Source organism: Phyllostomus discolor, chromosome 3, assembly GCF_004126475.2.
Source record: "Phyllostomus discolor isolate MPI-MPIP mPhyDis1 chromosome 3, mPhyDis1.pri.v3, whole genome shotgun sequence".
Classification (NCBI taxonomy): domain Eukaryota; kingdom Metazoa; phylum Chordata; class Mammalia; order Chiroptera; family Phyllostomidae; genus Phyllostomus; species Phyllostomus discolor.
The window spans coordinates 188989644-189016142 of NC_040905.2; the positions used below are offsets into that span (position 1 = coordinate 188989644).

A 26499-nucleotide genomic window follows, 5' to 3' on the forward strand; every position below is an offset into this window, starting at 1 on the left:
GTCTAGGCACTACTTAGAGACACTAAAACACCCCCAAGTGTTTCTAATGTGTAGGCAGGATGTATATAGTTCCCTGTAAGAAAAATGTACAAGCTCTGAAACCCATCAAATCTCTTGGATTTTCTCCAGAAGCCTTCATTTCAACTCCAGGTGCTCCAAGTAACATTTTCCCGAGGCCCGAGAGGATACTCCCCCCCCCCCCCCCCCGCGAGATCGACGGGACTACCAGCCAATCGCCAATTTGAATGGGTCTCGGTAGACCAATAACAGGCAACAGAACAAGGCACTTTATCTAAATAGAAAAACCAGGTAGCTATAAAAGATCAACAAGCCGAAAAACTCACAGGCGCTCTCTCCACCGTCAGCAAGGCAGAGACACACCTTCTTAGCGGGTCCCGCTAAGTCCCCCACCCGCAAGTGTTGCTATAGAGACCGCGCCTACTTCCGGGCGCTTGGCGCCCTCGCGCGCGTCATTTCCCTCCGCTGGTTGAAGCGACGCCCTCTTTCCCGTTCCTTTGCCTGGCCCCGCCCCCCGGAAGCCCCGACCTGTCTCAGCCTGCGGGTCAGGCTTGAGAGATGGGCCGTCGGCGTGGACGTTGGTGAATAAAGTACCCCGAGTTCTGCTCTCGGGCGAAGCGATTAGGAGAAGCCAGGTTAGATCTCGGCCTAGGGTGCAACGGGATTTGCGGGCCATTGGGAATCTCCATCCTCTCCGGCTCCGGGGCCTCCATCTCCTGGGCCTACATTTGTACGTGCAGGAGCATGGGGTCCTCGGCCACTCGCGAGTGAGATTGAGGTCCTTCTCCTGCCCCACTGTCTCCTCTGTCTCCAGGCGTGGTCCGACTAAGGTTGCTGCCGCCGACATCCTTTTCCTGCAGCTTGAATTGGACGTAATGTGTAGTTTGTAGTTTGGATGATGGTAGGGCCGCTTTCTAAGGTAGCTGAGTGCCGTGGCATCCATTTCTTTTCCTTTGAGCCTGGGAACCCTGGGAGACAGGTAGGCAGGCAGAATATTTGTTCGCCTCCATTGTGCATACGAGGAAAATGAAGCTCAAGAACTCTTTCAAGGCAGCACGGCTCCCTAAACCATAGAACTGGAATTTGCACCCCGGTTTGGCTTCTTTAGGGTTGCAGAAAATCATGGGGAGAACATTCGGAAATAGAAAAAAAAGCGCGAATATAAAAAGGAGAGGTAGCATTTCTGAGTGCAAACTTCATGTCAGGCATTATGCCAAGTTTTTTCTGTACTTACTCATTCCTTATAAAAGGCATAGAAGCATATGCTACTGTTGTTATTTTTGGTTTAGGAAATACATACAGGCTCAGAGATGATAAATGGCTTGTCCAGTATTAATGACTTAGTAAACATCTCCCAGATCTCTTTACAGCCCTGTGATTCTTCTAATGCAGCAGTATTAACCTCTATGCTGATCATATTGTGTTTTTCCATTTTAGGAAATGAGATTTCTGACATTTTTCTCTGTCTCTTCATCTTTTACCCGTTATCTTATTTGTTACCAGCATCTTACCTAGAAATATGTAGTCATGTAAATTCAGCCCCGACTCTTAATCCACAGTTTACTTCTTTCTTTCCAAGAGGAATTTGGGGATTGTGTTGTTTGGTGTGGAATTAATGGACCAGGTTAAAAGGTCGGTCAGAAGAATGGCTAGTTTTTACATCATAGGTGGTCTCTATTGTTGCTCTCTTGGCATATCTTACTTAAGTTTCTGTCTTTTTTCCCTCTAGGAAAACAGCTGTCATCTTGTGCCAAGATGTCAGGGATTGGAAATAAAAGAGTGGCTGGAGAGCCAGGCACTTCTGTGCCTCCGGAGAAGAAGACAGCTGTTGAAGATTCAGGGACCACAGTGGAAACAATTAAACTCGGAGGCGTCTCTTCAACGGTATGTAGAAACAGTAGTAGGAGATTGTGCTTTTCTTCTGTCAGTTGCAACCTGAAAGTAAGAATTTATGGAAGCCTTCAAGAGTAAGGGGAACTGATTTGAAAAGAAGAGGCAAATAAAACAGCCAAACGTAGATGAAATGATGTAGTGGTCTGTTCTGAAGAAGAGATACTGACGTTTGATCTTTATTTTTAAAAGGGTGCTTGAAGAACCTGGTGCCTGGTACACATTGATTATAGGTATTCAGCGGTAGGAAACTGTACATTCATTTTTCATTCATTGAGAGATTAGGTCGTGACTGGGTAACTTAGTCAGTTAGAGCATCGTCTTGATGCACCAAGGTTGCAGGTTTCATTCCCAGTCAGGCCATGGGCAAGGGATTACCAACAAATGCATAAACAAGTGGAACAAGAAGTAGGTGTTTTTCTCTCTCTCCATCTCTCTTTTCCTCTCCCTTCCTCTCTCTCTCTCTCTCTCAACTCAATAAATTTAAAAAAAAAAAAGAAAGAAAAATTAGGTGCCAGGTACTGAGAAGTAATGTAGCAAAATCATGATTTGAGCCCTGGCTAGTGTAGCTCAGTGGATTGAGCGCGGGCTTCGAACCAAAGCATTGCAGGTTCAATTCCCAGTCAGGGCACATGCCTGGGTTGCAGGCCATGACCCCCAGCAACTGCACATTGATGTTTCTCTCTCTCTCTCTATCTCCCTCCCTTCCCTCTCAAATAAATAAATAAATAAATAAATAAAATCTTTCAAAAAAAAATCGTGATTAGAGTAGCGAAGAGCTGGAGACTGAGGCCCAGCTTCCTGGAGTTGACTCTCGGCTCTGTCCCTCTCGCTGCATGGTGCCTTGTTAGTCTCCCTTGTCTGCAAGATGTACACAAGTACCTATCTCATTGGGTTGTTGAAAGGACAAAATGAAAGACTTTGGTAAGGGCTAAAATATTACTTTTAACATGGTAAGTGCTCCATATATTTGAACTATTAATGATTATTGTTGGGCTAAATATTATGAATATAATGGTGCATAAAATAGATATTGTCCTTGCTCTTATGAAGCTGACATTTTCATTAGGTTGTTAGACACCAAACTTAATAGTAATGTTATGTGTCTAGTAGACATCAGAAGCTCACTATAATAGTGTGCTTTACTACTTAGCTCAAGATTGAAGCCTGTATTTTGGAACTCAGCCATGGTGATATGTTATTACAATGTTTTACATTTGTATAGGTTATGAAACCACATCTGTTACCTATTTGAATTGAGGATGAAGATCAGAGAGAGTAATAGGGGCGTTCAGTGTGCATTGTTGATGAGGTGTCATTTCTGAGTCTGTCTGGGGTTCAGCTACTCCATACTACTGCCAGAAGGTGATTTTGTCATAGCACTGTCTCACATCTAGCATCCTGGGGACGTTTATTCATTCAGTAAATATGAATATTTGTTAAGCGTCTGTAATTTGCCAGACACTGTGCTTTACACTGAGCATAGCACCTGGACTACAGTTTGTAGGGCGACACTGACAATGGCACAGACTGTTGGACTAGAGTGGGATGTGTGCTGTTCGTAGGGATAATCGCATGCTCTAAGGGAAGCACAGAGCACACAGATCAGTTTGGACTTTATCCAGAAGACAGGGGGCAGCTGTTGGAAGGTCTTAAGCAGGAGAGTAACATTCTCTGAGTTGTGTTTGGAGACTAGACTGTAGAGGAGCCAGGGTTATAAGCAGAAGTCCAGTTAGCAAGATTATTCCCTCATTCCTTCTTCCTCTTCCCCTGCTCACTCCCCCTCACTAAAGGTGGGGAGCTGGGGCATATGTCTACTGATCCTTGCCCCAGTTGTTTGAAGGTTGTTCTTGAAGGCACTGACTCCTCCTTTGTATTTCAAGGTTGCCAGCTAAGATTGTGAAACAAAAAAACAAACAACTCCAAAGTGTGCTTGAAGCGGGAACTCTGAGAGTGTGAATGGAGCTGTCCACCACAGCTGTGCTGAAATCTGGCAGGCTGACAGGCCAAGGCATGGGGCAGCAAAGTGTCAGCTGCAGCAGGCTGTTGTAATGATCTTGATGAGGGATCACGGTAGTTTGGACCACTGTGGAGGTAGTGTTGACAAGATATGCTGATGGATTGAGTGAAGCATTTGAGAGAAAAGCAGCAAGATGACCCTGGGATTCTGGAAGTATGGCGTTTCCACTTACTGAGCTAGGGAGGAGTATGAGAGGAGTGGATTATTGGGAGCTGTGGAGGATGAATCATGAGTTTAATTTGGGATCTGTAAGTCTGAGATGTTTACTAGACCTCTGAGTGGATAGGCCATTGGGTATGGTGATATGCAGTCTGGGGAGAGGTCAGGGCTAAAACTATACATTTGGGAATTATCATTTTGTAGGTAATGAAATCCATGAGACTAGAGGCTCCTTTCTAAGGAAAGGGCACAAAGGAGAGATCTGAGAGCAGAGACCTAGAGCTCTACAGCATTTTGATGTCAAGGACATGAGAAGAGGCTAACCAACGAGACAGAAAAAGAGGGGCCGGAGAAGTAGGGGGAGAAACAGAGCGAGTGGGGCCCCAAAAGCCAAGTGAAGGAAGTGTTTCAAGGAGTTGATCAGGTGCTGCTGATGGGCTGAGGGAGAGGAGGACTGAGTGTTAGATTTAGCAGGGGGAAGTGCCTGGAGGCTTGACCGGAGCTGTGTGCGTGGAGTAGAGACGACAGAAGCCTGATTGTAGTGAGCCCAAGAGAATACATAATAGGAGGAGAGGAATCGGGGGAAAGAGGTTAAAGACAGTGCTTTGGAGGAGTATTGATGTAAAATAGAACAAAAAAAGGGGGCAATAGCCAGGGCGAAATGTACTGTTGAGGGAAGGTTTTTTTAAAGGAATTCTTTTTAAAGTAGGAGATACAACATGTTTATCTGCTGATTGAAATGACTGGGTAAAGAAGATAAAATTGATGATATAGTTAATGCACAGGTAGGGGCCTTAACGAGAGCAGAGTCAGGTTTTCCAGAGACTGTTAGCAGACAGGAGGAGGAAGGGGATAGATGTAGATTGGCCAGTAGTTGTGGTTGTGGGAGATAGATGTGGATGTCTTCCTCTGATTGCTCCTATTTTTGTTTTTTTCCAGTGAAATCAGAAGCAAGACTCATCTGAGAGTGAGGATGGGGGAGGAAGTTGTGGAGGTTTGAAGAGACAGGAGAAGGTATGGAGTAGTTGTCCTGAAGAGAGAGAGTGAACTCGAGAGGTGGAGCAGGGCTGCCAGGCAGCCCCGAGGACCCACTCGAGTTTGCGGTCATGAGTTTAAAGGGAGAGCAGTCAGCCTGGTGCTTTGTTTTTTCTAGTCACATCGAGCTGCCTGGATGGAGGCCTGTGTGGCGTAGGTGGAGAGTCGGGTGTTTCCAGGATTGGGGTTTGTACCAAACGGTATGATGAAGGAGAGGAAGGTTATACAAGGATGTGGTTATAATGACTGATCACGGAATTGAAGTTTGACAGAGAAGGGATTTTAAGGAAGTGAGAGGAGTGATGGACATTGACAAGTGTAGGACCAACGGTGGTAGAACCTGGAGGAGTTGAAGACTTGCTGGAGTCAGGGAGGTAGAGAGTGGGAGCTGGAAAATAGGTGATAACTGTGGAGAATGGGGTGTTTGGAACTGAGCTCAGAGAGAACATATAGGTCCAGCTAAGACTAAGGCCAACTGGGAGTTTGTGGGTGAGGGAAGTAGAGGACAAGGTCACTGGAAGAGAGGAAGTCAATGACTTGATCCAGTGTGTATAGGAAAGAGCATCAGTGTGGGAACTGCGGTCAGTAAGAACTCTGACAGGAGTTGTATTGCAGAGAGTGATGATAATCTAGGTGCTGAATCTTCGGAAGATGTAGGGCAGTGACCCGGGCACCTGTAGATGAGTGCAGCAAGGTGGGCTATAGGTGGTGCAGGCCAGTGGCATGAGCTGCAAAGCAGGGAGGTTTTAGGGAATAAGGTGGAGTAATGGCCTGGGAGTGGCAGTTGGGAACAAGGAGGATGCCTGTCTGTCTGCAGACCCAGGGCTTCAAAGGGTGTGGGAGGGAAACAGTGACTGCCGGAGAAGCCTGCAGGGAAATGAGTATTTTCCTCCAGGTTTCAGTTAGAGCAGGAAGGGGAAGAGGTGCTCAGAAAAGATGCTGAAGATATAGTTTATTAACTATTAATAAGCTGGTGCATTGGGAAACTACTGACTCTTTTAATGTATCAAGAATGTTTTAACCAAAGTGGGAGAAGTGAAACAAGAAATTGGTGCTCTAATACATAGCTCATACCTTAAAATAGTCAATAATTCCTAGGCAAAGTAAAAAATGCCCTTTCTAATCCTGTTTCTTTGCCTGGAATACTGGCCTACACCCCAAACTAGCAAAGGAGCTAGAGAGAGAGAGAGAAGTTACAGATGCTGAGGGGTGTGGAATTACTGATGGAGTGATGTTTTTGCAGAAACAGAAGGGAATGGGATTCTGAGCACGCATTGAAGATTTAAGAATATATGCATAGGTTGGTAGGTGATGTGAAGGGGTCGAGGAGTTGGGGAATCAAGAGCTTTCCATCTGATGCCCTGTATTTTCTCTTTAAAGTTGGAAGCAAAGTCATCTGCTGTGTGTGTCATGAGAGGAGGCAGGGCTTGGTAGTTCGATGTTGTCTCGTTGGAGAATAGGAGATAACTTACTTGTCAAAGAAACATTTCTAGAGAAATTCTAAGATCTGTTCAGGTTAGGAATTTATTTTGTAATGGCAGCGGTCTCCCTGGTTTAATGACCTCACCTACAAGTCTCAGCATACTGGGTGCAGGAGTGGAATAGTCAGATATGTGGGTTAATTCAGATTGGGGTTGTTTTGCAGAGGTGAAATAAAAGGATTAAGGGCAGCAAGTTGAGGGGCTGGACAGGCAGGAGTTGGAAGGAATATACTAGGGTATAGTCAAGGCATGGGAGATAGTGGGCACAGAGGGGACTGACAAGGAGACAGGTGAGAATCCAAAATTTTGGTGCTCTAGATGAGGGCTGGCATATTGTGAAGGGCATGAGATACCTAGAAAGATAGGGATTTATTTAGGGAATGAGAATTTGGAATTTTAGATTTCAGATATGACAGAGTTCCAGACTAAAGTCCAGGATGTGGCATTTGAGGTACATGGCTGAAGCACAGTGGAGGAGGCAACCACTGGAGTTGAGGAGTTCAGAATACAGCTGAGATGCCGGAGGATGTGCACAGGTACACACATTTATTGAGGCAGGGACTGGGGTTCAGAAGGACCCGGGTGCCAAAGTCTTGAAGGGATGAAAGGCAGTGCTCAGGTGATGGATGCCGTTGGACGGTGGAGCCTCCCAGTACAGAGCTTTGTGGATGTACATGGGAGTGGGACAATGGGATGAGCAAGGTTGGGGTTCTGGTGTATTCCTGCATGTCATTCTTTCCTCCCATCATCATAGACCCTTTATTTCTCCTGCTCCTACTTCTTATCTAATTATTTGTTGTTAAGTTTTTTTTTTTTTAATGAATAGCTTTATCCATAGGATATAACTAATTAACTACTAAGGCCTTGTTGAATTCAACGGCTGATTTGTCTAACTTCATTGTGGAGACTAATAAGATTGGTTTCCTGGGGCAGGAGGATTCAGACATTCGGACACTGCAAACCAAAAATCGCAAGCTGGCGGAAATGCTGGATCAGCGGCAGAGCATCGAGGACGAGCTCCGGGAGCATATCGAGAAGCTGGAACGGAGACAGGCCACTGACGATGCCTCGCTGCTCATTGTCAACCGCTACTGGAGTCAGGTGTGTTTGCTCAGATTTTTATCGTCCTTCTTCTTAGCACTCTTCATCTGCACAGTTGTATCTTTTTGTTTTTCATAATTACCCAATTTGTGCCCTTTTGTGTTTTTATAACTGCACCTAATCTCCAGTTTGATGAGAACATCCGTATCATCCTGAAACGGTACGACCTGGAGCAGAGTCTGGGGGACCTGCTCACGGAGCGGAAAGCGCTGGTCGTGCCAGAGCCCGAACCGGACTCGGACAGCAATCAGGAGCGGAAGGACGACCGGGACAGAGGTGAGCGTCTCTGGTGGGTTTGCCCGTGCGCGCTGATTCTTTTGGAAGAGCCTTGCTTTTATGCTTTCCATTTGAAGGGGGAAAATGGATTTTGATAATTCCAGTTGAGTAATTCGGGGGGCTTTCTCTTTCCCGCTGTGCCCTTCAGGGGAAGGACAAGAGCCAGCTTTCTCTTTCCTTGCTACTTTGGCCAGCAGTTCCAGTGAAGAAATAGAATCTCAGCTGCAGGAGCGGGTGGAGTCCTCCCGCCGGGCCGTGTCCCAGATCGTGACTGTGTACGATAAGCTTTGGGAGAAAGTGGAGCTCCTGTCCCGGAGGCTCAACGGCGGAGGTGAGGCCTGAACCAGAAGACTGGGGGCAGAGGGGGAGGAGTAAGAGCTCACCTTTGTGTGCTGATTTGTACTTTGCTCAAGTCAAATATTTATTTTTAATCAAATTGCTTGGAATCCTAATCTTCAGTGTTACTGGTGATGTTGTTGCTGTGGCACGTTAGTATTTTACTTCACGTTTTGAGCCACACCACAGTCCTACAGGAAGTGGAGGAAAGGTTTGGTCAGCCCCAATTTGATTCTCTATTAATTTACACTTAGATAAGTAGAACAATTAATTTTATTCTTTAAGAAAAAGCTCTGTTTCTGAGTATTTGTGTAATATTGGCCATTGATTTACTAGTGATAATATTTTAAATATTGGTAATTACATTTTTAAAAAATTTCCTTTATTGATTAGTTTTGACTTTAGAAAGTCAGTTAATATATTCTTGTTTTTTGTTTTTCTGTTATCTAATAATTTCAAAAAAGAGTTGGTGTAGCTTTTAGAGTTGTTAGGTGATCTCTGTTTAAAAAGAAAACAAAATATTATGGATGGAAAGTGTCTAAAATAAAAATATTTGAAATAAATATGATACCGTTCAGTGTTAATGCAGAAATGTATATTTGTACAGTATTGTAAGGTATTTGTGTAGTTAGGTTGCATCTTATTAAATGCCCCGGTTTCGTGTTTTTAATAGTAATGCTGATCTAGTTGTAATATTTTAATTTCTCTGATTATCATTAAGACATTTAACCCTTTGTTTCTGAAAGAAACATGTTAAGTGTAATGGAGATTGAACTATTGGGTGGCCAATTAGAATTTTATTACTTTGTAATTTTGGTTTTGAGGCTACTTGGGCTAAATTATGAGCAGCTAAAAGAAGAGGCATATAGAAGATTTGTGAAAATTTGGCGGGCAAGGGTGTCTTTTGCTTCTCCATCTGTGTATTTCTGTATTTTATTATTTCGATAACAGTTGTTTTAAAATATACAAACAGAAAACATAAAAGTGGACTATGGCAGTCCTCCCGTCTCACTTCCCAAAGATACCGTTATAAACAGCTTTGTATGTATGTGCTGCATTTTTTTTGCGTGTTCCAGCTACAGCCTGTCTCGGGGGGCAGTGCCTCGGCTGACTCTCCTTTGTCTCTTTAGTGTCTGGCGCTGTATCTGGTGGGCGCTTAGCTAATGGTGAATGAATGGCTGTAAATCCTCCCTGTCACCTAACGGAAACCAAGCTGTGTGTTACTTTTTTCTCCCTTGGTTGTACTCAAGCAGTTAGATGGTGTTGTCAAGTCCTAGTTAAATGCCACATGGATATATCATATGCTTTATGGTATATACCGTGCACATATTATACACAGGTAATAAGATATATGCAAAGGTTATGTCAGTGTTAAACTTGATTTTATAAATGAGTATCAAGTAAGATAGTTGTTATGTTTAAAAAGGAGCTCAAATGAGCCGTGGTGTGTGGCTCAGTGGATTGAGCGCCAGCCTGCAAACCAAAGGGTCACCAGTGTGATTCCCAGTCCAGGGCACATGCCTGGGTTTCAGGCCAGGTCCCCAGTTGGGGGCACGTGAGAGACAACCACACATTGATGTTTCTCTCCTTCTCTTTCTCCCTCCCTCTGTTTCTCCTTCCCTCCCTTCCGTTCTCTAAAAATAAATAAATGAAATCTTAAAAATAAATACATAAATAAAAAGGAAATAAAATGAGTAGTATATTAAACAGTACTTTCAAATTTTTCTTTTGATGGCATGCATTTTAAGGTTTAAGTTTAAAAAATTAATTACAAGTTACCAGTTGCAAAGCTTAGCATAAAGGACAATTGCCATTGATAAGCTGAACTTTCTAAGAGATAACAATGTATAAAGCATGGATTGTAGCATAAACTCTAATGTTTTGGCAGTTAATTTTTTCCCTATGTTAATTTGGTCATTGATTCAAAAGAATTGAATTTATCAGCTTGTTTATTAATTCACTAAATATTTATTGAGCTCTTTTCTATTTTTTTTGATACCTTAGGATTTTAAGAGGACTAAACTTCATTCCTAGTTGTTAACTTGGATTATGAATCCCTTAACTGTTTACATTAATTTTTTTTTTGTCCTGCTTACAGAGATTCTTACTTCATAGGCACAGGATAGGTCCCAGGGAAGTGGTCTGATGGGCAGTTCTGGTGGAAAACCCCAAAAATCATTACGTGAGCAGCCATTCCATATTATGTTTTTAGTGGTGCTGCCAGGGAGTGGCATGAGAGGACACTATTTTACTTCTGTTAGCTTTCTCTGCAGGGTGGAGTGTGTCTCTAGAGTATCTGGTTTTATTTAGGTACTAACATTTGGATTTGAGCTTTGTATTTGTGACTCTAATTTTAAACCTACGCACTTGGTGTAATTAGTTCTGTAGCTTATCCACCTTCTTTGTAAATAGCGCACTTCGGTTTTTCAGCTTCAGGAGTGCCCGTAGCACGGTTTTCCAGAATATGATCAGGAACGCTATACTCTTTATTCTTTAGGACTTGATAGGTGCTCATTTGAACAAGGAAATTTCTGCTCCGTGGTCTCCTTCTCTCTCCCAACATAGAGATGCTTCATGTTGGTGTTAGTGAATAATAGCAGTTTTTGGTCATCTTACAAAAGAGAATTTTATTGCTATGAAGTCTGACAGATTAGAGATACCTCTTTTAAAATTCAACTTTGGGGGGTAGTTGTCCCTTATCTGAATAAAGTTATAGAAACTCTCCATTTCTTTTTTTTTTAAACTATTTTATTTATTTATTTTTAGAGAGAGGGAAAAAGAGGGAGAAAGAGGAGAGAAACATTGATGTGAGAGAGAAACATCGATTGGTTGACTCTTGCCCGCCCCCAACAGGGACCTGGCCTGAAACCTAGGCATATGCCCTGACTGGGAATTGAACCAGTGACCTCTCAGTTTGCAGGACGACGCTGAACCCAGTGACCCACACTAGTCAGGGCTATCCATTTGTTTGCTCAAGGCATTTGGACTCCATAGAAAGGGTTGGGAGTCACCTTGACTCTGTGATCATTTCCTTAAGCAGGTGATCTAACCTCTGGGTAGTTCATCTGTCTTGTGCAGGTAATAAAAACCATCCTAATTCTTGATGTTTTCTGGGAAATTAAGTGAGATTTCATGTTAATGCTTTGGTGGGATATGCAGTTCTATGATTTGACACTATACATGCTAAATTATAGTTCTTCTCCCTCAGATAATCTGATAGTGGAGGAGGCAGTGCAGGAGCTGAATTCCTTCCTCACGCAGGAGAATATGAGGCTGCAGGAATTGACAGACCTCCTTCAGGAGAAGCATCACACCATGTCTCAGGAGGTACTTGACCGCAAAGGAGAGTGGTAGTTTCTGGTTTCCTGCGGCAGACGCTGGCTCAGAATCCTGAGTGCTTCCAAGGTCATCTCACCCTAGAAAGCCTATTTTTATATATTGAAGAGCGTGCAGGACAGGCTAAAGCAACCAGCTGTGAGAAATCAAAATCTGAGGCTAGGTATTCTAAAAGGAAGAAAATCATTGAATATGTCTCCTTGAATATGCCTGTGTTCAAACGATCCTAATTTTAGGATCTTAGACTTTAGGAAGAAATACTGGTGTGTGCAAAACACACCACACCCCCAAATAATGAATTGCCCCAAATAAAAAAGCCCATGCACAATGACATCGAGGAACGGGTTGGCAGAAATTCGTCTGAGAATGGGGCAGTAGGAACTGCTGCATTATCGATGGCCTAGGAACTTGAGGAATGCGGATTTTCAGTCCAAACTTGGACCCAAATGGTGCCATGACTAAACCATGTCGAGATTTGGGTCTTTGTTTATTTATATAAAATGACTGAGACAAGTGATGACAGGCCTTACACGACTCTTCTGATACTCTTGATTATCACTGTGTCAATAGTTTAGTTCAAGGGATATTCTGCTGAAGCTAGACCTATCTTAGTTATCGTTTACTTAGTGCTTGGCACGTAGGTCCTCTGTGGATATTAGCTCCCATCTTAGAGCTGAGGAAACAAGTTCAGAGAGGCTGGTGGCTGGTCCAAGGGCACACAGCCAGAAGGGGGTAGAACTGTGACTGGGGTGCAGGTCTGTCTAACCTCAAACTTGTGTTCTACATCATGCCCTTGTCTCTAAAGTCCAGGGCCGAGGTCTGTGCTGGGCTGGCTGCATGAGAATCACCTGGGGAGTTTATTAATATACGTGGATTCTTATCAACCTTCAAAGGGGTTACTGTAAAACAGTGCTTATAAATAAGTGGGAGTGCAGTAAAACATAGTGACTTTTTGGTCATGCTTAAAGAGAAACTAGTTGCCACCAAGATGACAGAGCCTTCCTCTTCTAGACTTTCCCCCAAATCTCACTTAACTTTACAAAGCTGGAGAGAGACGTCGCTTTGCTCAACTGAACTGATGTCCAGGATGGCTCTGTGGCTGGCTGTTACTGCTACCTCCCATGTGGGAGCTCACCTTAGCTGTCCGCTGGAATGCCTGCGTGCTGCCTCTTGGACTTGGTGGTTCCAGGGTGGCTAGACTGCTTACGTGGTAGCCAACTTCCATGAGTGTCCCGGGAACGCCAGGCGGGACCTTCAGAGCCTTTCAGACATAGCCTCAGAGTTACGTGGCATTTCCATGGAGTCACCAATGTTGACTCAGCTTCTTGAGAAGGAAGCAATGATCCCACCTCTTGATTGGAGGCCATGTTTTAAAAACCAATACGAGGGATACATGTAATTAATGTACACATGTAACAGTTTTATAATTGAAGCACTAGATAGTATTAGCTTGTGTGTAGCTCCTAAATAAACAGAAAACAACAAAGATTTTTGTATCTTTATAGTGTCTAATTCAAGATTGTCCTGGGGTGAACTTAAAAAAGAAATTGGAAGTTTTCCTTTTGTTCTCTTTGGGTTATCATTTGTGGAAATGTGGGAAGGAAAAGTGAGGGTAGAGATAGCTGTCTTTTTTTTTTTTTTTTTTAAGATTTCATTTATTTATTTTCAGAGACGGGAAGGGAGGGAGGAAGAGAAAGAGCACACTCCCAACTAAACTTGGCCTGCAACCCAGGCATGTGCCCTGACTGGGAATTGAACCAGTGACCTTTCCGTTCACAGGCCGGCACTCAATCCACTGAACCAGCTGGCTGTCTTTTCTAAATATACATGTATATTTAAATTTTTGTCTCATATTATCTGAAAAAATCAAGGGTGTTATCTTTTGTCTCTTAAAAATACACATTTTTTTGGTGGTTTTGTTCTATCTAGAGAAATGATGCTTTGAGGTAGAAAAATGAATGAATCTTAAGGAGTCTTTTCCTTGTGTGGGAGTTCTTATAAACTTCTATGGTTTTCATTATTGTAGCTTACTCAGAACTGTTAAAAGAACCTGTATAAAATTTCACTTTATACTCATGCATTGGGATGAAGGTATTGTTATCCATTTTTTTTAACTTAGTCTCTCTCTCTCTCTTTTTTTTTTTTGGCTATATTTTTATGAATGCCTGTCTTTGGGATGTAGTTCTCCAAGTTGCAGAGTAAAGTGGAGACAGCCGAGTCACGAGTGTCTGTCCTAGAGTCCATGATTGACGACCTGCAGTGGGATATTGACAAAATTCGAAAGAGGGAACAGCGACTCAACCGACACTTAGCAGAAGTCCTAGAACGGGCAAGTGCTGTTTTATTCATTCTGCTTGGAGACTAGAATCATTTTACGGAGTCTGCTCAGAAAGGATGGACTTGGGTAGTACTTCTGGGGGACAGATGGACTCCTTTGAAGCTACGTTGGTTACCAGACTGAAATTGTGGGGTCTCTCACTAAGAGTCTTCGTCCTCTCTGTAGGTGAATTCAAAAGGGTACAAGGTCTATGGAGCAGGGAGCAGTCTCTATGGCGGCACGATCACCATCAATGCGCGGAAGGTGAGTTGGCCGCTCTCTCGGCACGTGTTTGGACCTGGCGCCAGTGTTCTGCTGGGTACTTAGGGCTGCATGCACAAGGGGTACAGTGGGGTTTGCTGTGGGTCAATGAAACACTGGTCAGAGTGGGTCAGTGAAGACACATTTAGGAATGGAATGACTTAAAAACTTTTGTTCTCTGTTCTCATTTTACTATTTTTCTGCTTCTCTCCAGTTTGAGGAGATGAACGCGGAGCTTGAGGAGAACAAAGAGTTGGCTCAGAACCGCCACTGTGAGCTGGAGAAGCTGCGGCAAGACTTTGACGAGGTCACGGCACAAAACGAGAAGCTGAAGGTAGGAGACGCATCTCTCACAGGGAGTAAAACGAAACCTTTGCTGGCCAACTCACGTGCATACTTGTGACCCCTTATAAGTTTCCTATGAAGGAAAGTTGGTCTATTTACTTATGTACTTATATATTCATATCCTGCCTCATTCTGAAAAGGTTTAAAGCAACTACAAAGATATATAGACTGAATCAAGGCACCGTAACTTAGGAATTGTTGAGAAAAATGAGTAGGATGAATTAGGGTGAGGATTCAAAATGGATTTAAAAGATGGTGCCATGCCTTGGCTGCAGGGCACAGTTGGGTGGGGTGTTATCCCATAAACCAAAATGTTGCAGGTTCGATCCTAGGTCAGGGCACCTACCTAGATTGCAGGTTTGATCCCCAGTCTGGGCATGTACAGGAGGCAACCAATTGATGTTTCTTTGTCTCTGTCCCCCTTCCCTCTCTCTTCCTTTCTTCTCTCTCTATAAATCAATAAACATATCCTTGGGTGAGGACCAAAAAACAGCTGGGCTGTGCACAAGACATATGCCAGGAGTGTGTGCGCACTGTATGAGGGCGTGCTGCTCACATGCCCGTGATGGCCAGGTGCGGGCCCCAGAGGCTGGCTCTGCAGCTGCCAGCTGCCAAAACAGAAAGAAAACTGGTCAGTGATCCTGATGGTGTTCAAACCTGCCCCCCATTGGAATTTTCTCTCCCCAGGTTCTGGGGGGGAAGCAAGTAGATTCTGAAAGTCTTTGGTTTCTCTTTCCATCACAGCCACGTGTCTTCGTGTAATTTGATTTATTTATAGGTAAATATATGAGTAAAGACATTTGACCTGAAAACCACAAAACAACCTGAGTAAAATCATTTGAAGTGTTTGGGTAATTAAAACAGATAGTTGCTTAGGAGAAGCATAACTATTTTTGATGTGATGTAGAAAATGTTTTTTTCTGTGACTATGAATAAAGGCAATAAAGTTAGTGACGGGGCTCCTCAACTATGTTCTTAAAATAAGCATCCTGACAAATTTCACAGGGCTTTTTCTAGTATTCTTGGATCTAGATGGACACATAATGTAAATAAAAACTTATCAATTAAAACAGTTCTTGTGTGGAAGAATACAGGTACCAGGCACTGCCTCTTGGGTGGTCTGATTTAATTTAAGGTAGGTTTTACATAACCAGAGGAGTTGGTAGACCTGCCCCATAATCTTCATAAAGTTTCTCTCAATTGTGCAGGACATCAGTGAGTTTAAGATTTTATTTCCTCTCTGGCATCTAGGGCACAGATGCGAGATTCTGCTTCTGACCTTTTCTTTGGGTCCTCCCAAGGTGGAATTGCGGAGCGCAGTGGAGGAAGTGGTTAAGGAAACCCCGGAATATCGCTGCATGCAGTCCCAGTTCTCTGTCCTCTACAACGAGAGCCTGCAGTTGAAAGCGCACTTGGATGAGGCTCGGACCCTGCTCCATGGCACCAGGGGGACCCACCAGCGCCAGGTGGAGCTCATTGAGGTAACAAGTAGCCTTGTCTTCTGTATATAAGCTTTTTCTGCTTCCTAGATTTTTAATTTTATTCTCTCATGTGCAATTAATCTCTTAATTGTTCAGCAAGTACTTACGGGGTGGCTGTAGGTCTTGATTCTGTCAGCTGGTGGGGATCCTGCCTTCAAGAATCATACAGCACGTCTAGTGGGGAGAGCAGCATCCATCAGAATGCAGTGTGGGTGCAGTAGGGGCATATCCCACGGGGGCAGTGATAAGGGAGACAGCATCAGGTCTGACTCTGGAGCCTTCTTGTGTCCCCTTGCCAAAGTGAAGTGTGAATCTTAAGGATAAATACAAGTTTACTAGTAGATCAAAATAGAAAGGCATTCAACAGTGAGAACAACAGATACAAACATAGGTTAGTGTGCTGGAGCCTTGCGTGCATGGGGCAGAACAGTGGGTAGGAGCTGCGTCACTGCTTACAAGCCATATAGCTTACACTATCTGTGTAAATACTTTTTTACAGGCAGAAACTTTTATTTATATGTTCATTTTCTCTATCTCCTATAGTTCTTAAGGTAATGTTTATAGTAGTTGGTTTTTTGTTATATTTCTGCCAAGTGAACTGAATTTAATATATCTTCCTTTACATGTGCTTATTTTTGTTTTATTGTTTAGTTCAACCAAATTGTAACATTCTCAGAGTTAGTGGCCTTTTCCTTTATTTCTTTAATATTCAGCTGGGTCTCAAGTCAGTGTTTTCTAACTGGTGCTTAGTAAGTATTAATTGAGTTGGAATTTTTCATAGTATCCTTCTTTTCTTGCTGTTTTCTTTATTCTTAGCTCCATAAAGATCAAATTTAGGGAACATAATATAGTTTGATGATATTTCCACATCGTGATGAGAATTTTGATTGGTTCTTTTTTCTCTGTGTAGCGAGATGAAGTTAGTCTTCATAAGAAGCTGAGGACCGAAGTGATCCAGCTGGAAGACACCCTGGCCCAGGTCCGCAAGGAATATGAGATGCTGAGGATAGAGTTTGAGCAGACCCTTGCTGCCAACGAACAAGCAGGTATAGTTATTTTTGTTCCTCCCTGCAGTTTGGCTGCTGCAAATACTTTCTCTGAAAGACACAACGCAGTTACCGGGATTTGTTGGTACTAACTGGAGTTCAGAAGAACTCCTAGAGAACCTAAAATCAAGTCCTATACTTCATTCTGGTTCATAGCCTGAGTGTTCGTTTTTAACTCAATGGTCAGTTTTGTTTTCATCATCAGAGAGGACTTTTTCTTTCGGCAAATCTCCCTATTTCTTAGTGTCCCTGATGTACGTGTTCTGTGCTTTCTCCCCTCTGCCTTTGCTACCATAGTTCTTAACAACATTGCTGTTGCTGTGTTTAAGGCCCCATAAACCGGGAGATGCGCCATCTCATCAGTAGCCTCCAGAATCACAATCACCAGCTGAAAGGGGAGGTCCTCAGGTATAAGCGGAAGCTGAGAGAAGCCCAGTCTGACCTGAATAAGGTAACCAGGAAGAGCAGAATAAGTATTATTTGCTATTCAGTTTTTAAAGCTGTTTTTGAGTGAAGACAGCAATGCGATTGCCCTGAGTGTCATGCTTCTTCCATTTCTTTGTCCTCCCAGACACGCCTGCGCAGCGGCAGTGCCCTCCTGCAGTCTCAGTCTAGCACTGAGGACCCCAAGGACGAGCCTGCAGAGGTCAAACCAGATCCCGAGGACTCCTCTGCCCAGGCCTCTGCAGCGAAGGCACCCCAGGAGGAAGTCAATGAAATGAAGTCCAAACGGGACGAGGAGGAGCGGGAACGAGAAAGGAGGGAGAAAGAAAGGGAGCGAGAGAGAGAGCGGGAGAAGGAAAAGGAGAGAGAGCGAGAGAAGCAGAAACTAAAAGAGTCAGAAAAAGAGAGAGATTCTGCTAAGGAAAAAGAGAAAGGGAAACATGATGATGTAAGGAAAAAGGAAGCAGAAATCATCAAACAACTGAAGATTGAACTCAAGTAAGAGCAATGTGTAGAGTAACTTTCTGACCCAAAAGCCAAGGTTAGGACATCATGCATGAGATTTTTGGTTGATGGCATGGCTTCTCCGATAATTATGCTATTCTGAGTGTAACCGAATGCGCAGTTAACGTGGTCTTGATTCTGGATCAGGTGTACGGCCAGCATGAGCTGCGTGGCTGCTGGGCAGTCTGTTTTGGCGGTCAGGTCTCAGTAAGCCCCGTGGTTGTGGCTTTATTGTTCATGGACCCAAGTTAAGCAAAAGGGTGTCATGATTGAAATAACACTCATGAGAATTACTGAATTGAACCCCTGGCAGATTGCTGGCATTAATTATAATTTAAATTATATCAGGTAGAGTATGTATCACTATAATTGGAATAATACTGATCTGTTTGCCTTGCAGTTAACTGGTTTGTGTACATATCAGGTCATTTTAAGAGATTTCTTAAAAGGCTTATTTATTTTTTTTTAAAGATGTTTTATTTATTTTTAGAGAGAGGGGAAGGGAGGGAGAAAGAGATGGGGAGAGACATTGATGTGTGAGATAAAACATCAGTCAGTTGCCTCTTGCCCGCCCCGCAGTCAGGGACCTGGTCCGCAACCCAGGCATGTGCCCTGACTGGGAATTGAACCAGTGACTTTTTGGTCCATGGAGTGATGTTCAACCTACTGAGCCACACCAGTTGGGGCTTTTAGGAGGTTTTTAGCTATAAGCATTAAAACAGTAAGACCTTTAGGTCAGTGAAGTACTGTTGGATCTCACACATTGCCCCTTCTCTTCCTGCTTATCTGATAACTTCTCTGGTAAAACAGGTTACTTCTTGCCTCACATTGGTCATGGTTAAGCCTGTATTGATGTTTGGATTTGAGGGACCACTGTACTCAAAACATTTGAACTTCTTTGGTATATGCAAGTATAGTTCAGGGGTTTGATAATTTACTACGAGATGAAGTTTCTGTCTTTGGCTTATGGTTGACCACTTAACTATCAAATCTAGGAATAGCAGTATATTTTAAATGTTTGATTTTTCTCGCCCCCTTTTTTTCTGTCTTTCTCTTGGTATCTTTAAGACAAGGGTTTTTTCAAGCATGCTATCAGAATCATTTGTGACTTATTTAAAATACAATCCTGGATCCCAGCTCAGACCTGTTGAGTATCTTTTTCTAAGAGTGAGGGCCCAGAAATTCGCCTGCTAAATAAGGACCACGCGTATTTATTTGCTAATTCTATGTTAGAGAACTTGGTCTGCAGGGAGAAATGATTCTTTTATACAACTACTTTTCTGTGTCTACCGAGTATATCCAGAAGTCTCTTGATAGTCTGTGCAAGATAGAGTATAAAATAGAACTGTTGTAAAATATTTTGCTCAATTTGAAATTCCCTTGCACTGGTGCCCTTTGCTTTCTCTTTACCCCGCTCCCTGTCCTCCCCCACCCCCATCCTAGGAAGGCGCAGGAGAGCCAGAAGGAGATGAAGCTGTTGCTGGACATGTACCGCTCTGCCCCGAAGGAGCAGAGGGACAAAGTTCAGCTGATGGCCGCCGAGAAGAAGTCCAAGGCAGAGGTACTCGGTCTGCCATCACCTATTGTTCGGGTTAAATCTTCATTTGTGGGATGTTCCTTCACACTTCTGAAGGGTGTAGTTTCCTCCTCTGTAAAGTTAGTGTTTAAAACTTAGCAACATTTCCTTGCCTTTCAAGGACCATTTAAAACAGAGATTTCCACATTCTCCACTAGGTGGTGGATAACACATATCACAATTACTGGGAATAGGAGTAGTCTTTTCAGTTTTTTATCCACCTTTACCCATAAAAAAATCATTGTTATAATGAGTCTCTTTTTGATTATTTATGGGGAGAATGTCTTATTCTCTTAAATTTTTGGAGCCCAAGGAAAACAAAAATGATGAGGACATGCACTGATCAAAAGTGTTGCTGATAGAAGCCTGTGAAGTCGGAACTGAGTGGTGCTAAAACAGTGTTTGATGTGGTGTGCTGGTACATCATTTCCCTGCTTGCATAATTCTGTAAAGCTGCTTTTGATGTTACAGGCCCTCCATCTGTGTACAATATTAATCGAGTTTTGGAATTTTAACACAGCTTTTTCTTTGTTTTTGTGTGATTCCCCTCCTCCTGTAGTTGGAAGACCTAAGGCAAAGACTGAAGGATCTAGAGGATAAGGAGAAAAAGGAGAACAAGAAAATGGCTGATGAGGATGCCTTGAGGAAGATCCGGGCTGTGGAGGAGCAGATCGAGTACCTGCAGAAGAAGCTGGCCATGGCCAAGCAGGTGGGCACACTTCCTTTATTTAACTAGCTTTGGAAGTCAGTGTGATCTGATAAGTGAGTTATTGATAGTGACGTTTGCTCTTTCATTCCAGTCTTTTTTTTCTTTTTAAGATTTTATTTACTTATTTTTAGAGAGAGAGGGGGAGGAAGGGAGAAAGAGAGGGAGAGAAACATTGATGCGTGAGAGAAATATCGATTGGTTGTCTCTCGCACACCCCCGACTGAGGGCCTGGCCCGCAACCCAGGCATGTGCCTTGCCTGGGATTGGACCGGTGACCTTTCAGTATGCAGACCAGCGCTCAACCCACTGAGCCGCACCAGCCAGGGCTCCAGTCTGTTTTAAAAATACTTCTTTTCCCGTATGTATGTTGGTTTGTTTTACATTGAAGTCTTTCATCCTTCAGTTATTTTGTTGTGTGTATTTGTGAAACATGAAGTTTACGTTTATTTTCAAATGTAGCATGTTGTTCAGAAATTGTTTATTGAGGGATCTATCTCTGCTGATCTGGAATCAGGGGATGTAATGAATGTTAAATTAAAAAGAAAAATACAAAATTTTATACACATTATGATTATAAATATATGAAACTAAGAAAAACGTGGGCCCCAAATAAGTTATAAATAAGTAGCCAGTGTTTTAACTGTGGTTGTTTGTGGGTCATGGAACCAGAGAGACTTCTCCTCTTCTGATAGGGAGCAGGTACGTCTTTAAGTCCCAGGGAATTTATTAACATTCAGTAATAAAGACACCAAAAACGGTTGGAAAAACCATATGTTTACCATGAGGAACACCTCCAGTGTTTCTGAGAAATAGCAAAATGACAGTGAAATGAAGTATTTCTAATGGTGATTAGATCATTATGTGCCTTTAAAAGAAGAACTTATTAGAATCTATATACATTCCTTTTATAAAAAGTGGGGTTTTGACTTATTAAATCTGATCACCACTCCTCCCCCGCCCTTTTTGAAATTATTGTCAGGAAATCGTATTACTGTAGGTTCTGATACAAGTAGAAAGACACAGTCAGTTCTTACATAGGGTGACTCATTATCTTAAAAATGTCAGTTCTCTCTAAAAATTTGGAGTGGAGAAGACCTTTCTAGCTATTAATAAATGTTTAAAAACATGAAAGAAAAGATTCATAATTTTTGACTTATGAAGAAAAAAATCTCACAAAACTTCTAAATGGCAAAAACCACTGTTAGCAAAGCCAAAAGAGAAATGACAGAGGAAAAAATTTCTAACACTTATCACAAAAGGGCTTATGTTTCTAATATATATATATATATATAAAAGATTTTATTTATTTATTTTTAGAGAGAGAAGGGAGGGAGAAAGAGAGAGAGAGAGAGAAACATCAATGTGTGGTTGCTGGGGGCCATGGCCTGCAACCCAGGCACGTGCCCTGTCTGGGAATCGAACCTGTGATGCCTTGGTTCACAGCCTGCGCTCAATCCACTGAGCTGTGCCAGCCAGGGCTCTAACATATTTAAAAAAAAATTCTGAAAAATGATAGGGGAGAAAATCCACCAACCCAATGGAACAATAGGCAAAGATATAAATAGTTCACAGGAAAAAAAATAGAGATGACTCTTAAACATATGAAAAGATGCTCATTTATAATAACACAAATATAAGAAAACTATTTTAGATATGTTTTTCTCATCAGTTTGTTATGCAGTGCTGTTGGGAAGTTTGTAGGTTAAATTCAGCATTATAATTATGAAAAGTGTGAGAAAATGTGAGGTTTTATGTTAGAAGTTCTCCTAACCAACTACTCCATCATTGGTATGCTGGATTCTGGTGTGTACAATATTTCGTCTGTTGACACTGACTCTGAGAACAGATCCAAGAATGGTGTCAGACCAACGCCAGTGGCTTCAGATACTGGGGCTTCTTCTGCATAGCTCGGGCTAACGTGGTGACAGGACGGTGCTTCTGAAAACAAAGTGTCTCTTCGTCTCTAGGTTAATTTATTTTCAAATGAACAGTGGGGAAGTTTAGTTTCCTGTGCTCATTTTTTTTTTGAAGTCAGATGATTTGATTAAAATGAAGGGTTTTTCTCCTTATTTTAGGAGGAGGAAGCTCTCCTCTCTGAGATGGATGTCACGGGCCAGGCCTTTGAAGACATGCAGGAGCAAAATATCCGTTTGATGCAGCAGTTGCGAGAGAAGGACGATGCGAATTTCAAGCTCATGTCGGAACGCATCAAGTCCAATCAGATCCATAAGTTACTGAAAGAAGAGAAGGAGGAGCTGGCTGACCAGGTTTTGACTCTGAAGACTCAGGTAATTAGAATGAATAGAGCTTTCCAGATTTCTGTTGAAGTAGGATAATTTCTACATGAAAATAAGCATTAAAAGTGGTGGTTGTCGCAATTTTTTTTTTGTAATAGGAAAAACTGAAAACTAAATGTACATCATTCGGTTACTGGTAAATAAATTATACATCCCTACCAAAGAGTACAGTGTAGCCATTAAAACAAGGGTAGGTCTGCTAATATGGAAAAAATATATCTAAAATATCTAAAATATATCAAGTGATTTATTTTCCTTTTGTGTTAAAAATTACATGTCTTTCTGTCCATGTGCTGTGTATTCTAAAAATTTCTGGAAGGTGACATGACAGCTGGTGAGAGTCACCTGATTACCTCTGGACGTTGGGGTCAGAGTATGGGGGTGTGTGGCTTTGCTTTTTACCCCTTAAGATTGTTTGATTCTATTTTGTGCATGAATTTAAAAAAAAGACTACTTTTGAACCTGTAGCCATTCTGAAAGAGACACTTGGCTTTTTGTTTGAGCTGTGATACATGCTCTAGTGTGAATGGCCTGGCTTTCATGGTTATGTGCCCAGAAAAGATGAGTATCTGTAAGTGTAACTTCCTCTGTTCTTGGCAATTTAGAGAGAATTATTTCCCTGGTTTCCCAGACTCTTTGAATCATCATTAGTATCTTTTTGTGTTCAAAGTGAAGCTTTTAATTATTCTAATCTGCAGGGTTCATGAGTAATATTGGTAATAGTTTGAGATTTCTAACAGATTCTCTTTTGTGGGCCTGTGGATTAACAGCACCTAGTCGGTTTTTCTTTTTCTTCCTGTTTGTACTAAAATCTGATTTCCTTCTCCCAAGGTTGATGCCCAGTTACAGGTAGTAAGGAAATTGGAAGAGAAGGAACATCTGTTACAAAGCAACATCGGCACGGGGGAGAAGGAGCTGGGTCTGAGGACCCAAGCCTTGGAGATGAATAAACGCAAGGTATGACGGATTAGTCTGTAATCTGAACGGACGGTCAGTCTCAGAGGAACAAATAAGCGTGGCACTGAAGAAATTACAGGCTCGCTTTTCCCTTGGACTTGGGTTAATGTTTTGACTCGCCAGAAATATAGGAGGTGGGTAAGATGACATTATTCGTACGTCCCACTTAGGCGATGGAGGCGGCGCAGCTTGCAGATGACCTCAAAGCACAACTGGAGTTGGCGCAGAAGAAGTTACACGATTTTCAGGATGAGATTGTGGAGAACAGTGTCACCAAAGAGAAGGACATGTTTAATTTTAAACGAGCCCAGGTAAGAGCAGTTCTGTTTTCTTTACCTGTTACTTGCTAGGTGTTCTCTGAGCTCTCAAATGACCCTCCTTATGAAGGGTCATCGGTCTAAAGTATGTCATTTCCTGTTCGACTGAAGTTCCTCAGGTGAAGAGACCAGAGTCTGTTTTCTTCACTGTGTGTCCCCAAAGCCTGTCATGGTGCCGAACACCTCGTGGGCGTGAAGTAAGAACTTCCTAAATGGATGCATTAGTACATAAGTGGCAACATACCTACGTTAGAGGACTTCTCTAGGTTCTCCTGTACTTTCTCTGTTTTTGACCTGTCAGCTGTTTCACATGATGCTCTTCTGGTCCTATCCATAAATGTGTTAATTATTTTAATCCAGTCTACCCTCAGCTTAAAACTAATTGGCTTAAAATAGTATCTCATCAAGTTTTTCATCTTTTAAAAAAATTTAATGCCTCTAAATTCTTAGACTGTATTTTCAGTTAGTACTGAAATTGACCATAGTTAAGGGCGACCCCAGTTTGGTAATATGATCACATTTGCCTGTTCTGAAACAAAAGAAAATATCTTGCCATGGGCAATTCTCTACATTCTTAAAAGACAATTGGGCATGAAACGACTTCTTCCCACAGCAGGGTGTTCAAGGTGGAGTGATGCCTTTCTCACAGTGGCAGGTCTGGGGGGCGTGTCTAATGGTGTGCGTCCTGCCACAGGAGGACATCTCTAGACTCCGACGGAAGCTGGAGACCACAAAGAAACCAGATAATGTCCCCAAATGCGATGAGATTCTGATGGAGGAAATTAAGGATTACAAGGTAAGAAAAACTACCTCAGTGACTGCTTTGTGGGGTTTTTTTTTTTTTTTTTTGGTTAATCAGGGTCTGAAGTGGCCTGCTAACAGACTGGGAGAATAAATAATGAACTTCTTTCCATGAATATAACCAGAGAATGGTTTATTTTCAGGGAGAAAAAAGGTCCTTAGCGCTTAGTGGATTATGTTGTTGTCTGCTTGTGTATGCAAGCCATTTGGATCATAAACCTTTACGGTTGCTCAGACTCTCCTTGCTTTTTCAGGCACGCCTGACCTGTCCATGCTGCAACATGCGGAAAAAGGATGCTGTACTTACCAAGTGTTTTCATGTTTTCTGCTTCGAGTGTGTGAAGACACGCTATGACACCCGCCAGCGCAAATGTCCCAAGTGTAACGCTGCTTTTGGTGCCAACGATTTCCATCGCATCTACATTGGTTGATCCAAGCCAGAAGAAGAGGAGGGGCTGGCTCAACAGGCACTTTCTCATTAACCATCAAACCTCTACCTCTTCCCTCCCTGACCGTCACTCACAGGGCACTTTGTCAACTACCTGTCCTTCACAGACTTGACCTCCAGGTTCTCTTGTAGCTAGATGACATCAGGGGGAAGGACTGGTAAATGCAAGTCTTAGGTTATAGAATGAATTAGAAACAGACAACTCATTTGTCTCCCTACCAGCCTTGCTTATTTTGTGACTTGCTTTTAGACTTTTCAACATTTCCGTCTTCAGGCTCACTGTAAAACCTTGGATTGCCCGTTCCACCTGTGGAAGTGGAGTTGGTGTTCTTGGCGTGGGGAAGGGAATAGGGAACCAACGAGGCACGTGGCTCTTTGGGGAAGAGATGCGTGTGCGATCTTTCAGAAATAAGCTGTCGATGGGCACAAGCTTTTCTTGATTTAGATAATAAACTTTTTTGTAAACTCGGGTCAAGATGTGATAGTTGTGCTATTCTTTCCTGGATGGTTTGAAGCCTTAATGAAATTATTTCCAGGATGATGCAGTTCATTTTTTATTCCCTAGCCAAGTAACTTACTGAGGTCAGCTGGCCTCCTTGTTGAAGTAATCTAGGTTTTGAATGTTCTCATTAAATTCTTTAAATTTCTTGAGGCAGGTTACTTTCAGATACTGTAGTCCCTCTTATCTCCAAATGAAATGAAGGTTGGAGAGGATGGGGAAACAGTACTGAGAGGGTAAGGAGAGCTACTGGGTACTCCGGGAACTCGAGTCAGGGAACCTAGGGGAGCTGTATATTTCCCTCGTCAGCCTCTCCCAGAGGCGGTTCTGATCCCTGTTTTCCAGAAGAGTCCCTGTAATCTCCTTGTAAAACTTATATTCCTCAAGCTTCAAATAAAAAAGGAGTCCATTTGCTTTTGTGTTTGTTTCTCTTTGAAACTTTTGTATTTGTCATTATTAGTTGATTTATACCTGCTGTTCTAGAATAGAATCCTCTTGAACAGAAATAATCAACTTAGAATAAGAGGCTAACTGTGATTAGTTAGTTATTTGATTAATTGAAGCACTTTACTCCCAGCTGTTTTATTGAGTCTGTTCTGGGGGGAGATTATACTTAGAAGATGATGGCTTTTTTGTCCCTTCTTGGTTCTGTTCCATAGCTCATTGTCAGGGTAAGAGACTGTGGCTTATGTGCCAGGGCGTATAAGGCTGTCTGGCACTTTAAGTCGCAAGTTCTTGAATTTTAAGTTTATTGTAACCAGCCAACCTGAAGTCTTACATATCTTTGGCATGGGGTTGCAAAAATGGATCCCTTCTGTCCCCTCTGATCCCTTCTGGTCACCACC

At 42.6% G+C, this 26499-nt stretch overlaps 1 protein-coding gene across 3 annotated transcripts; it reads left to right on the top strand.

Moving 5' to 3' along the window:
- The first annotated feature begins 500 nt into the window (after positions 1–500).
- Positions 501–26068, top strand: RNF20 (ring finger protein 20). Of its 3 annotated transcripts, XM_028512102.2 has the most exons (21): positions 517–653; positions 1748–1902; positions 5027–5101; positions 7537–7704; positions 7833–7980; positions 8129–8311; positions 11525–11643; positions 13835–13981; positions 14156–14233; positions 14445–14564; positions 15877–16056; positions 16967–17102; positions 17432–17553; positions 17674–18044; positions 19494–19611; positions 20186–20335; positions 22411–22623; positions 23464–23589; positions 23760–23900; positions 24601–24702; positions 24962–26068. In XM_028512102.2, the coding sequence occupies exons 4-21, from the start codon at positions 7588–7590 to the stop codon at positions 25136–25138; spliced, it is 2748 nt and encodes a 915-aa protein (XP_028367903.1). In that variant the 5' UTR covers positions 517–653; positions 1748–1902; positions 5027–5101; positions 7537–7587; the 3' UTR covers positions 25139–26068. The 3 variants fall into 3 exon arrangements, with proteins under 3 accessions (XP_028367894.1, XP_028367903.1, XP_035877876.1); XM_028512093.2 differs by lacking the exon at positions 5027–5101 and having other exon boundaries at positions 501–653; XM_036021983.1 differs by lacking the exon at positions 5027–5101 and having other exon boundaries at positions 517–890.
- The last annotated feature ends 431 nt before the right edge of the window (positions 26069–26499 follow it).

Bases quoted from the DNA above. Each gene is read 5' to 3' on its own strand.
- RNF20 (XM_028512093.2), top strand. From the start codon at position 1,774: ATGTCAGGGATTGGAAATAAAAGAGTGGCTGGAGAGCCAGGCACTTCT. The intron at 11,644-13,834 runs GTACTTGACCGC...TTTGGGATGTAG, and splicing joins ATCACACCATGTCTCAGGAG to TTCTCCAAGTTGCAGAGTAA. The intron at 16,057-16,966 runs GTAACAAGTAGC...TTCTCTGTGTAG, and splicing joins GCCAGGTGGAGCTCATTGAG to CGAGATGAAGTTAGTCTTCA.